At 36.3% G+C, this 14,416-nt stretch overlaps 1 protein-coding gene and 1 long non-coding RNA gene across 2 annotated transcripts in view; one reads left to right on the top strand and one right to left on the bottom strand.

Annotated features, from left to right (window-relative positions):
• LOC122400739 (zinc finger protein 423 homolog) overlaps positions 1-14,416 on the bottom strand; it is a 225,186-nt gene that overhangs the window by 179,045 nt on the left and 31,725 nt on the right. The window contains exons 2-3 of the mRNA XM_043402357.1: positions 7,760-7,840; positions 6,591-6,653 (exon numbers count right to left, since the gene is read on the bottom strand). Coding sequence (XP_043258292.1) covers positions 6,591-6,653; positions 7,760-7,840 — 144 coding nt within the window. The remainder of the gene's footprint in view (positions 1-6,590; positions 6,654-7,759; positions 7,841-14,416) is intronic.
• Positions 1-14,416, top strand: part of LOC122400742 — a 61,278-nt gene that overhangs the window by 31,493 nt on the left and 15,369 nt on the right. The window lies entirely within an intron of this gene.

Genomic DNA, 14,416 nt, shown 5'->3' with positions numbered 1-14,416 from the left:
AATTTGAAGGTGCCCAAGTCCATTCAACATAATTTAAGATGCTTCAAATTGAAAAAAACAATACTGAATTTATTTTACATATCTTTAAAACACTTTGGAAACATAATTTATGCCATTCAAAACATTTTTTAACTACATAACATACAAAATTACAAACATAAATTTATTACAAAACAATTTACTACTCATCTACATTTTGTGCGTGTGAAAGGGATTTGAAGAAATCATGATGTTCCGGTGGTATATGTATATCGTAATAGGTCAGTTATGTCCTTGAATTTTGCTGTTGTAATTTGTTTGATATTTTTATACAGTGGTGTCAATACAATATTTTCGAACTTTCTTGATCTACCCCGACGTGGTAATAAATTCAGGACTTTAAAATTTTCATTCTCATTCATTGATGTCTTATAGAAAATTTTATACGGTTCATTTCTGACAAAACGCATCCAACATATTTTTAACCAGTTTATTGATTCTCCATCAGAATTCTTTACCCTTTTAAAAATTGCGTCTTCGAATAATTTTGTTGATACAAAGTCTTCTTGTCTCATTTCATTTACAATAAAATTATTACCTTTCCGACACTTTTTAATAATCTTGTAATAATCTCGGGGAACGAACAGTAAATTATTTTTTTTTAATGACATTTCTACCACGCCAAAATCTCTATCATTTGGTAAAAACGAATGTCCTGATATTAAAAATTTGTGATCTATGATTTCCACATTATTTTCCAAAGTTTGGACAATTTTTAACCACATTAAAGCTACTTTAATGTTTCTATTTTGCCCAGCGCACATGTCACTGTAAGCTATAATGTGTCTTTCACTTCTTAAATTTTTAACATGTTTCAGGATGCATGAAACAATTTCTTGAGCACCTCTGGATGCAATAGTTTCATCCTAAACGTACATGTAAACATTAAATATCTTGATTTAAGTATAAATGGAGTTAGGCCACTTTCAAACTACACGGTTCAATTATTGAACTAACTCTGAAAACTTATGTGTCAAGAATTATCGTATTTGCTCGGAATATAAGCAACCTGAAATGCTTTACTGTATTCGTTATCACGTTCAAATAACAATTAACACGTTCGTCGCCGCGTCACCCAGATCTGGGTGACGGGTATGCTTCCGTGGGGGCCCCATCACCCAAATATGGGTGACGCTCTCTTATTCAAGTTAATAGTACTTTCAGTTGGATTTTTTGCTATTTCCCGCTTATCGCTCTGTTTATGTTTCGGCGTTCCAACAGTCGGATTTGGGCCCCGCGAGAAACTCAACCGAATTGCGCTGGGCAACGAACGTGTTAATATTAATTAAAATTAAAATTAATATTATAATTTTCAAATTCAATTTCTATTTTCGAAATTATAAGTTGTAAATTAATTATTTATAAGTGGTAAAGTAAAAAACGAGAACTGGAGATGAAAAAGGAAGCTATAAAAGTATATTCAATGATGTACGAGTAGGAAAACTATCCGGCCTCTGTATCATTAAGATACTATTGTTCTGCGCCTGTACTTTCGACGCGATATATCGACATAATAAGCAGGGTCGGATCACCTTTGCCACCTGAGCCCCTATTACCATTCTGAAAGGAATTGCCACAGCTAGCACTTCTTCTCCACCCCATATGCTATGCACGATATGTGGAGAAATTCCGAATAGAAACAGCCCTTCCGTGAAATTTAATGCGACAAGCGGAATGGAGGGCAACGTCGTTACATCGTACAATTTTCAAACGATGCTTCGATAATTGAAGCCACGACTTCCAAAACGTCACAAATTCACCAACCATCTGAGAAAAACAGTATCTTTTGTGCATCTTCCCTAATTCGTCATTAATCTTCTCCTGAAAATTGTTTATAGATATACTTTTGTTGTGTATTTTTAACGTTATCGGTTAACCAGTCATTTTTTGTACAAAGTGTTGTAAATCCATGGACTTCTGTTGGTTTGAATATCACAACATTTTTAATTTATTCATAAAATAATGTTTGTGCTCTTCTTATGAGACTTGTATTTTTTTGCACAAATTCACCATGTCGAAAATTCAGGATCTGCGTGTTTTGAAGTAAAATAAAACTTTATTTTGAGATCAATTGATTAATATTTCAAACATATTTCATAGAATTAGAGACTTTAGTTGTCAGTCGACCCCCGTATAACTATACACTAAACACTTCAATCGCCACAAATTAGATAAGAATAATAGACGCTTGAAATGCACGAAAACGTATAATTCCATAGTCATTTACGATAGTAAAAAAGACAGTAACACTTTGACACTTGAAAGCAGTTTCATTCGTAATTTCTTTCTTAAAACACAAATGGTACTGTCTCATATTACACCCTATTTTCTAGATATCCGATTTTACGAGGTCTGTTAAAAAAATAACCGAACTTTTTTAGTTATGTGTTTGTGTATCGTCATTGCAACGAACAGTTGGCAGCACTGCAATTGTCATAATCTTCCGCGTAACTGACTTTTTCTACAAATTGTTTACATCTTGTTTAGTTTCCGAGTTATTGCTATTTGAGTTCAACGTGCTTCACTGTTCGTGGCGATTTTCGCAATGTCCGAGTTACGAGAGCAGCGATGCAACGTGAAATTTTGCGTAAAACTGGAGAAAAAATTCACGGAATCGTTCCAACTTTTGAAGCAAGCTTAAGGAAGTGATGCTTTTTCTCGTAAGCAGTGTTATGAATGATTTACCAGATTTAAAAATGGTCGTCAATCAATTGAAGATGATCGTCGATCAGGAAGGCCTTCGACCTCAACTGATGACATTCACATTCAGAAAATCAAAGATCTTGTGTGTATTAACCGTCGTCTGACTATCAGAGAACTTGCAGAAGAGGTTGGATTATCAATTGGGTCATGTCATGAGATTTTGACCGAAAAATTAAACATGCATCGAGTTGCAGCAAAGTTTGTTCCTCGTTTGATGACCGAAGTGCAGAAGGAACATCGAGTGAACGTTTGCCAGGAACTCCTTAAAAAAGCCGACGATGATGAAACATTCATTCAAAGGATCATCACGGGGGATGAGAGTTGGGTTTATGGATACGACATTGAGACGAAAGTCCAGTCATCACAGTGGGTTAACAAAGGATCTCCACACCCAAAAAAAGCACAAGTTCGGTCCTCTGTCAAGGTGATGCTCACTGTTTTTTTCGATTTCATCGAAATTGTACATTTTGAATTTTTGCCTCAAGGTCAAACAATCAACGCTCAGTACTATGAAGGCGTTTTAAAAAGGTTGCGAGAAAAAATTCGCAAAAAGAGACCACAGTTGTGGCGAGACAACTCATGGTTCTTTCACCATGACAATGCGCCTGCTCACTCAGCCTTGTTAATTCGCCAGTTTTGTGACAAAAATCAAGTTACTGTCCTCCCCCAACCTCCCTATTCCCCAGACCTTGCTCCCTGCGACTTTTTCTTGTTCCCAAAATTAAAATCAGTGCTGAAAGGACGCCGTTTTGACTCAATTGAGGACATTAAGAAAAATTCGTCACAGGCATTGAAGGATGTTCCAAAACAAGCTTTCCAGAAATGCACCGTAAAATAGAAACATCGCTGGAACAAGTATTTTGAAGAAGACAAAGAGCAATAAGTTGTACATTAAATAAAAAAAATTTTTTTAAAATAGTTCGATTATTTTTTTAACAGACCTCGTACATCAGTTTAAAAAAAAATTGTGCAAAAAAATACACAACAAAAACCGTATGTTCTAAGCTATTCTAAAACTCTTTAAATAAAAAGATACGATAAGCATTCCACGTTCTTATCTCTTCCTTAACGTTCATATTTCTACAAACGCGAGGGTGTGTACGAACGGATTAATGAGACACTGCAAGTTCAATAACGTCCCGATAATCGATCATTGACAGAACGACGTTCGAATACGAAACATTCGAAGATTATTCGTAGCATTCGAATAGCTATAAAATATTCGAACGGTCCAAGACCAACCGGAAACGGATAAACGCGCATTCGTTGGACGGCGCGCAATTCACGCAACACCGTCGTGTATCCTTGGGGACGAAGGAATCCCATATTCATAGAGTCTAAGGTGGGACTATGCTTCTTGAGCGTCTACGAACAATGACGATGCGTCTGAACGCATTGTTGCGTCGCGGTAGTGCAAGGCAACGTCCCGCGAGAACTGATAAAAGTAATGCACCAGAATGCATCGACTACACGCGCCTCCCTCGATTCTTGCCCCATTGTTATGCGCATAACGACGGTTGCCTGGTTGCAATACTTCATTGTGCCGAGTATTCAAAACCAGCGCCGGAGATTCGCGAAAATAGATCTCTGAACAGGCTGAATGTAACCAGCGTTGATCTTTTAACTGGCCGAGCGAGGAACTGAATACGCCGCACGGAGATAGGACTTTTTCAATCAGTCCCATGCAACAGAGTGAATCAGACGCGACAGTAATTCAGTAATGTTCTCGTTGTTTTTACCTCGGAATGGGAATCGGGAAATTGCACCCCTCGAAATCGGTTTAAGGGAGTATTTTTTACAACTTCCATGATAAATTGTAAATGTCGTTGGAAGTTTATGCAGGGTGTCTGAAAATCTACTTGACCAATTGGCTTAAAATTTTAAGTGCACATAACTATAACTTGTACTAGAACAGGGTTTCTCAAACTTTTTTTCTTGTGGAACCCTTAAGGGGCCTTTCTACTTTGTGGGATTTAAAAAATCGAATTTTTTTGCATTTTCTTTTAGTATATAGTCTCGAAAATATATCTACCAAATATTAAATTGAAATTCTGAAAACTAACGAAGTTATAGTCTGCTGTAATGTATCACGCGCAGGTATAACTGGACGTAAAACTTTAAGTTGCCTTTCTACTTTGTGCAATTAAAACAATTGAATTTTTTTTGCATTTTCTTTTAGTATGTAGTCTCGAACATATATTTACCAAATATTAATATAACAACTGGACGTGAAACTTTAACACTAGACTTACGGGCATTGATCGCACGTATATTTATTGATACCTTTCATGTTGACGATTGCCTTACAATACGATTTTTCTTTTAATTAGAATATGTATTCATGCCATTGCATCAGTCAAATTCAACATAAGTTGTTAAAAAATTTTTTGGCACTGTGTATGTGATAACAAAAAAACTACTTAAGATATCAACATGAAATTTATACAGTATCTATAGAACTGATCTCCCTATAGAATGAACTAGTATAATTGCGATGTATATTATACTTTTTCTTTCATTAACGAAAAAGCAACCGAATATATGAAAATATTCAGTATTTTTTCGTAAAATAGTTGCAATTTTGCCATTTTTTGTTCTTTTGAAAAGATCCTAGTTCATGCTATAACTCATCTATATTAAGAATATCGTTGGTTTTTGGATTTCGAAAAACTTGTTCGCAAGATATCACATACGCAGTCGGGCGCCGTTGATCAACAAAAACAACGCAATCAATAGATATTATGTGTTGCAACAATTCGTAAATATAGCTAAATATATAATAAATGTATCTAGAAAACCCGGAATTAATCGCTCTTTAATAGTCCGCAAAAAAGAACACAAAAAAACATATATTTTTCGTGCTTACAAGATAGAATGGCCCCTTAAGAACCGTTCAGATGCCTATGCATTTCTGGCAGCCTGTCACTTTCTTAGAACAGTTCGGATCTAATGAGCTGATCTTAGAATAAACGACTTTGAAACGACAAATAAACGATAATGCCTTTGGCAAGAAAATTTGACTGAATTTGTTAATAGTTTAATTTGTTTAATAGTTTAATTTAATAATTTTGTTGAAGTAAAGTAATCGGTTTGAATCGCCCGCCTCAGTGAGTGTGGTGTGGTGTGGAAGGACGAATGAGAAGTGGGGCGCGACGGTAGCGCCCAGTGTGTTGGCTTAACCCCCTTAACGCTCATGTCCGAGTCTGACTGCTTTGAAAAATGATATTTGTTTAATGGATCGATTTAAGGGATGACAATATCGGTTTTCCTTGAAATTATAAGTTAGATACAACATTGTAATTAACAAAAATCGCATTTTGATACAGTTTAGAAACAAGTCCAATAAAGAAAACTGATCATTGTTGGTCCACCCGAAAAATGTGAGCGTTAAGGGGTTAAGCAGAGCGAGAACGTGCAAGCATGTGCAAGTAAAAACCAAGAGTTAGTTTCTTAAAAATATTAAAAGACAAAAGAGTGAATAAGTATAGTGCAGTTTAAAAATAGGTTAAGCTTAGATAATAAGAAACCTAAGCAGACGTATTAATTAAAATTTAACCAGTGCAATACGGTGACTTCAGTTCCCGACCTCTTGTTAAAATAACAAGTTTGTTAATATTTTAATGCGTTTCTATGAAAATATTGCAGCTGATCTTATTTTAATGTTATATCACAACTTGTCTCGCGGAACCCCAAAATTATTTCATGGAACCCACTTTGGGAAACACTGTACTAGAATCAACCTAAAATTTATATTTTTTATCTTTCTTTAAACTCCTGAAATTTAAAAAAAAAATCATAAAATACTCTGTTAATTTAAAGATACACGATTATTATGTTATTTTGCTCACCCTCGGAATGACGACTAAACGCACGCTGCAGTTCCTCTTCCTCCTCATCTTCTTCTTCGTCTTCTATAACGAGAAATTTGTCCGATTAAATGATTAATTATAAACCAACCATCACACCGCCCGCATATTTTATTTCTTACTCTAAAAGCTATTGTTAATGGGATAGCAATAGGAGATGCACTGTGGTCGAAAGTATAGGCACATATAACGATAACGAGCAGAAGACTTTATTATATAAGGTGAAACACATAATGATCTGTTACGTTGTGTCTGGACGCGAACTCGCGACGATCTGATGAACGCACGGCACGGTGCTCGTCTTAAGAACGGTTCGATTTAACAATCGACGATCGCCCTAACCGAAAGGGCGATTGCACGCCGTGTGCAAACCACGCCGTGTGCAAACCACGACGTGTGCAACGCTGAACCGTTAACGGATTCCGTCTCGTGATATACCACGAACGGTTTCCTGTGACAACAAAAGCTAAAGTATAAACAAAATATCATTTATGTCGAAAATTGGCAAAAGAATACTTTAGTCTTATTTTTATTTTATTATCTCGCACACGTTATGCATGTAAATAATTCACATTATCAACTATACTAGATATGCATAGACTCGAGAAAGGAAAAGTTAGACGAAAGGAATCAAAATTCTATGCAGGGAAAATATGTGTAACTTTGTACATCATAATATACAAATATGTATATAAAGAAATTGTATCATTTATAACAGTCATTCGTAACAAATTCAAAGAAATTTCTTCGAGATTTAATAATAAGAAACTTCCATTAAAATGAAAATTAATTTTTATTTAATAATTTTGTGAATAAGTGTTATTTTTATTCCATTTATTTACCTTATACGAGAACACTTTCGACAACAGTAATACAGTTAAACCCAAAAACAAGATCGAAACAAAGAATTTTGCAAGTCTGCATGACTTTATTACGATGGTCTAAAAAGTCTAAACAAATACAATTCGATAAAACGGTATATTAACTAATATTCGAATAGAACGATAAATAGTGTTACTTTGAATTTATCCGGTTAAATATGTCGTGAAGTTCTCAAAGGAACGAGAGAAAGAAAATGAAACGAAAACGCGCGTTATCTGGCAGATTTACGCAAATATTTAATAACGGGGAAAGTATTTAGTAACACTCACGCTTAATTCCCGTTGTCCCATTATCCTGCTCCGCTACCTCCAGGACATTCTGTTCGTTCCCGTCGTCCCACTCCTCGTCTCCTGCGGAGGGACAAGCAACCATTAATTCCGTTTCATTTGCATATCACCAGCGAAGAATAAAATCTGTATTTGCCAAGAAAAACAACCAACGAAATTGTAATTCCACTCTCGTGCGCGCGTCGCATTCCACGGAATATGAATATGGATTTCGAGTAGCACAAAGACACACCGAAACGATTAATAATAAGCTTTTTGCGGACTGTCGGCCAGCTACTAAACAAGATTTACGTATCAAGCGTAACGACACGAGTAACTCGGACGCAGTACGTTTTAGAAGCACAATACAGACTGCTGCGAATAAAATGTAACCATAATTTCACGGATAAATTGACAAATATTTAATTAAAAATGTGATAAAATTATGGGAGATTTGTCTAATGGGGTGAACAAACCAAGGATTTGTCAAGCGAAGTAATAATAAATATAAATAAAGAGTTTGCTTAATACTGTAATATTTTCTCGAAACAGGAAACAATTGAATTTCTTGCAAATTCTACTGAATTTGAAATATAGCTGAGGTACCATTTAGGCAATTTTATTTCTTTAATTTTCCCTTAGTTGTCTGCAAGAAATAAAGCTTGAGATAAATAAGGGATTATTTGAATAATTTAATATTCGAATATTTAAGTACTGTCGATATTTAATATGCAAATATATAAGAAATATTTAGGGGTTGAGGGGTTATATTTAGGGATTGAGGCAACCCTCTATAAAGCTCCCATTTTATTAATTCTAATAATAAAAATATGAATCATGTCACGAATACTAAAAATTGAATACGAAAATATTTCTTTCTTTGACAAAATTAGTTACGTCATCCCTCGCTGAAAGTGTATTTCCTACGATTAAAAGACTTCATTTAATATATAATATAAAATTTGAATTCTGGCAAAGAAAAAGAAATACATATTAGTACATTTACAGTTTTTGTCTATAAGCAATTCATTTTTGCAATAATAGCTTATATTCTACGGTTAACAAAACAGAAACTATTTGTATGTTGAAAAAAAAAATTTCGATCTTGATCTTTTGGAGAAGAAATCATAGTAAATAACACTTTGGCGTTACAAAGAAATCAAAGTATTTAATTTATCTCGCTCATACAATATGGCGGTTTGTCGCGGTCCTGCTCGAAACACTGGTCAGTTCGCAGTAACGACGCAAACGAGAAGCGACGCGAACACGTAAATGGGTTAATCAGTCGAGCGGGGTGACGAATGTTCTCGTTTAGGTAAAAGCTGAAGTCGGTTGAAAAAAAAAAAAAATCCGCATTCGACACCTTCGAAAACGCTCGCAATCGGCCGGAGTGGCAAGTTCGTCGAGCGTGCTTGCGTCAGGGTGAAAGAGAGAGAGAGAGAGAGAAAAGAGGGGCGAAAAGAAGATAGAACGATAGCAGAGAAGGCGTGGCGGGGGTAGGCGGTTGCATGCAAAATAACAAACGACCTGTTGGCCACGTGGACAGGGATGTAATTTTTTAAGTTTAATTTTGTGGCCCCACGTGACAAACGGATGGCTCTACTATACGGCAGCCACGTCAGTGCGCTCTGCGGGTATATTTCATTCCGAAAACACGGTTCGTCGTTTCGCGTTTTGATGATATACAGCAACGAACGGTTCCTCGGCGTGGTAACTTGTGTCACGATCTGACACGCGACAATGCTTTACGATCGTGAGTCCTATGGACGCCATTTAAAAACTTCTCGCAACGCCAGTGTGCTCTTTATTAAATTGCATTTTCATTAGGACCAACTATTGCTATTACAACTTTAAACGTGGCAGTTACTGAAACACGAATAATTTCTTTAACGATATTTTATGGGATGAAATGCTGTTAAATGTCGATGTTGAGTCCGCTACAATCTTGTTTTACAATAGTATCTACACTGCTATAGAAGCATATGTTCCAAAAGTTTGCTCGAATAATAAGAAATTAGTCCATTGCAAGCTTAAGAGAACCGTATCGTATAATGTTTAAAGAACCAACTATTGCTATTACAACTTTAAACGTGGCAGTCATTGAAACACGAATAATTTCTTTGACGATATTTTATGGGATGAAATGCTGTTAAATGTCGATGTTGAGTCCGCTACAATCTTGTTTTACGATAGTATCTACACTGCTATAGAAGTGTAGCGTCGCCTCCTATGCTCGCCACCAGAGGGGTCGTTCTCTCACAAGCGCTCGACCGACCCCTCGGTTGCTATATGTATGTATACATTCCTCGACTGACTTCCCAATGTCCCCCATCCTCACGTATGGCGCACCAGTATGGTGCACCGCAGCAACAACACACATATCCAAAATCCAAATTGTACAAAACAAATACCTCCGGATCATACTATACAAAACGCGCTACCACACAATCGCTTCGTTGCATGAGGAAGCAAAAATCGAGTATATCCGCGAGCATATCATGAAGCTGACCACCGCAGTTCAAGTTACTAACTTCCAGCATCCAAACCCCCTAGTAGTGACACTAGGAAATTACAACCCCGAAAATATACCATTAAAGATACGAATACAAACTCCCAGACTAATCATCAACTAATCATCCACAGCACCACACTCATCGCATGATGCATGTACACGAGGTTTTTGAAACTTTTCCCTCGAGCTCTAACCGAAGGAAAACCACAATAACACATCTACATAAACATTACAGACACTAACAAACACTTTAAGTGCAGGTTATAGGGCTCCAGCCCAGGGTACTGCAGAAGAATCAGAAGAACGAGATAAAAAAAAAAAAGAAACTGAAAACTTCCCAATGTCCCAATCGTCTAAGGCAGGGCCTGCTAGGGCCTTTCTGATGAATCCGCTAGCAGGCTCGGACGAAATGTGCCCCCTCCTTTCCTTTTCAGTCCTCCTACGATTTTCACGAGTTCCTAACGGCAGCGAAGCAGCGCCACAGAAGCATATGTTCCAAAAGTTTGCTCAAATAATAAGAAATTAGTCCATTGCAAGCTTAAGAAAACCGCCTCGTATAATGTTTACTTTACACTTTCCTGCTCTACGTGATAAATGTAAAAATCTTGCCAAAGAGTGCTACCATAAATATGTTTGCGAAATTGAAATGAACATGCAACATAATATTAACAAGGAGAGGGCCAGACCTTTCAGATTACCGATTTTGTTGAAACTTTGCACACTTGTGAATTTAGTTATCCGATTTAAGAATATATAACATTATAGAGGCAGATACTCAGTAATTTTTAAAATATTAATGATTAATGATTCATTATTATCTACAAATACAGTTTAAATCTATGGAACGTTGATTATCACTATGGAGCGTGGTGGTAAAATCAGAGACTCCCACCTAGTAGGTCCAAGTTCGATTCCTGATAACTACATAAGTTCTTTTTCTGAATATACGTCAATTTTAATATTGAAATTCGCACACAAGAATGCTAATTAACTTCTAAATAAGATTTAACAATGACCTGCAGTGGGAAAAACCTATCCACTATCATTGAACTCTTACAGAAAAGCATCAACGACCTTCTGTCATGGTCCGAAAAATCAGGACTTAAATTCTCCCCCCAAAATACATCATCTTTTCTAGAAAACGCAAGACAACCATACTTCCCCCTAATCTCTACATACGAAATATTGAAATCGAAAAAGTAGACAGCATTAGAATACTTGGACTCATCCATCTTTGACCATAAGCTAACGTGGGGGCCACATATGAATTATCTAAAAACCACATGCACAAAAAAAATGAACATCATAAAAGCTTTAGCAAATTATAGCTGGGGAGCTGATCAACAGATCATTATAGAAACCTACCAGGCTTTAACCAGATCCAAACTCGACTACGGGTCAATAGTTTATAACTCGGCTAAACCCAATACCCTAAAAACAATCGACTCAATACATAACGCCGCTCTAAGAACAGTCACTGGAAGCTACAGGACTAGTCCAATAAACAGCATATTGTTTGAATCAAAAGAACCATCATTAGAACAAAGAAGGAAATACCTAAGTATAAAATACGCAGTCAAAGTATCCTCCACTCCAAATAATCCCATATACAACAACATATTTATAAACAGATATACCCACCTACAAGCTAAAAAACCCAAGCTTCCAAATCCAATGTATGGTAGAATTGCCAAATACGATAGTTTCACTGTGATTATATCAACACCAACTATTTCATGTAAATTCAGAAAATCAGCTCCCTGGATCTTAAAAACACCAGAAACCAACGTCGACCTCGCAAAGCTTCCCAAAGACCAAATAAGCAGCACAGAACACAGATTTCACTTCGAACAACTATACAACAAATACCCAAATCACCAAATGATATACACTTGTGCATCAAAGACTGACCAGGGAGTAGGAGCTGCCATCGTCTGCGACACCACGACAAAAAAATTCCACCTTCCAATAACCTCATCCATTTTTACAACAGAAGCCTGGACAGTTCTTGAAGCTCTTAACCACATACGAAACCACAATGTCCAACCTTCCACCATTTTCACCGACTCAATGAGTGTACTCATGGCAATAGCAAATGTAAATCGTGAAACCAAACATGAAGTCATTCTAAACATCCATTATACCTATACGGACCTGATCAATAACGGTAAACAAATATCCCTAGCCTGGGTTCCATCTCACCAAGGCATCAAAGGAAACGAGGCAGCCGACACAGCCGCCAAAGAAGCAACAGCACTTCCACCAGATAACATCGGCAGACAAGTCTCGCAGCAAGACCTCATCGTCACATTACGCCATATCGAACAACAAACATGGAATAAAATATGGACCACATCTAAGAAAATAAAAACACACGACGTTACCCAAGACTTCTTCCAAATAATGCCTAGGAACAATATGAGAAGGAAAGACAGGATGATCATGGCCAGGCCTAGAACTGGTCACTGCAAACTCACACATGAATACCTAATTAAGAAAACAGAACCACCAATATGCACTGTCTGCATGAAAATCATTACAACCAACCACCTCCTATTCGAATGCAGAAGATATAACACCCAAAGACAGAAATATAAAATAACATCGACAGAAGTTCTGACGACAAGGAAACACATAGAAAATACCCTGAACTACCTAAAGGACATCAACATTTACCACTGCATATGACCGGACAGAAAAGAAGGAAACAGGTCCTAATCGTCGCTAATGATCGATGCAACGTAAAACCCGAATTACAAAAAAAAAACTTCTAAATAAAGTTTCTTTATATTTATTAAAATGTATAACGTATATAAGAATATAAAAATTTGATATTGATAATCGAGTGAAATTCTCCATTCACAGTAGCTGAAAACAAAGGAAGCATTTAAAAACCATTTACTTCGCAAATGCAGAAAAATTTATGTTAGGAATAGAGGTATTTTATTTAAAAGATAATTAATGTTTTTATGTGATAATTTGACTATTCTTGATCTATATTAAGAGAAAAAACTTATAATGTAGTTAAAACGAGAATCGAACTTAAACCAACTGGATAGAAGTCTCTTACCTTGCCATCACGTCCCATAGTAATAATTGATTAAGAGATTAAAATTATATTTGTAGATAATAATGAAACTTTAATCATTAATATCTAAAAAATTATCGAGTGCCTGCCTCTATAATGTTATATATTCTTAAACTGGATGACTGAATCTACAAGCGTGCAAAGTTTTAACAAAATCGGTCACTCAAAGGCCTTGTCCTCTCCTTGTAAGTCATTCTTTTGTAACATCAATAAATATTATATGCTACCGGAATCTCTCAGCCATTAACGATAACTCAATTGCAAATCTGTTTGCAGAATTCTTTGGCTCGATTTATAAGTATGATACAAATAATCGTCTATTAACTGAAAATGAGACCAGCATATGCCGATCTAAATTGACAGAAGAAGGGTCTGTTTTCATATTACGAAACGAAACGAAAACTTGACCATTAAAACCTGAGGCACTTTGCCTTGTCAGCTTGAAGACTATTATAACATTGTGTTAAGTAAAACTTGTTGTAAATAATGTACCGAGTTAATGACATGTTTGACGTTAGTCACCCTTGTTAGAGGGTAAACTATCCTTGGTCTTACCCTAATCGTTTCATGTACAGTGAAAACTCGATAAATGTCGCTACTCCGGGTCCGGTCAGCAACACTTACGGAATAGGAGAATCGTCTTTCGAATTTGATTGTAGTTTGCCGACGCTTCGAACGTAGAAAGAGTCAGTAGCTAAAGAAGAAAGAGGGACTGAAACTCGGATTTATCGCCCCAGTTTAAATATCCGCGTCAGTGTGACCACACTACTGCACAGAAGAAAGTTTTTTATTTTTTACTTTTTGTTAATAAAAATTTCACTATTATGTTGGGGAGATTTCTCTGATTAAAATGAGGCTAAACACGATATAAATCGGTCAATATTTGGTAGCATAATATTGAATTAAATATTGTACTTGCGAGTCTTTCTCTCTTTATTTATCCTTCTTGTGCTGCCCTTTTCTATGTTCGGAAATATCAAAGAACGACGCATCGAGGTGCTGGCTACATTTATCGAACGGGAGGTAGCTATTTTCAAACGGAACAGTTCCACCGTTTCGT

Source organism: Colletes gigas, unplaced genomic scaffold (assembly GCF_013123115.1).
Source record: "Colletes gigas isolate AHSC1104 unplaced genomic scaffold, ASM1312311v1 Colletes_gigas_Sc00020, whole genome shotgun sequence".
Lineage (NCBI taxonomy): Eukaryota > Metazoa > Arthropoda > Insecta > Hymenoptera > Colletidae > Colletes > Colletes gigas.
The sequence above is the reverse complement of the archived record's forward strand: the minus strand, read 5'-3'. Positions and strand labels throughout refer to the sequence as shown.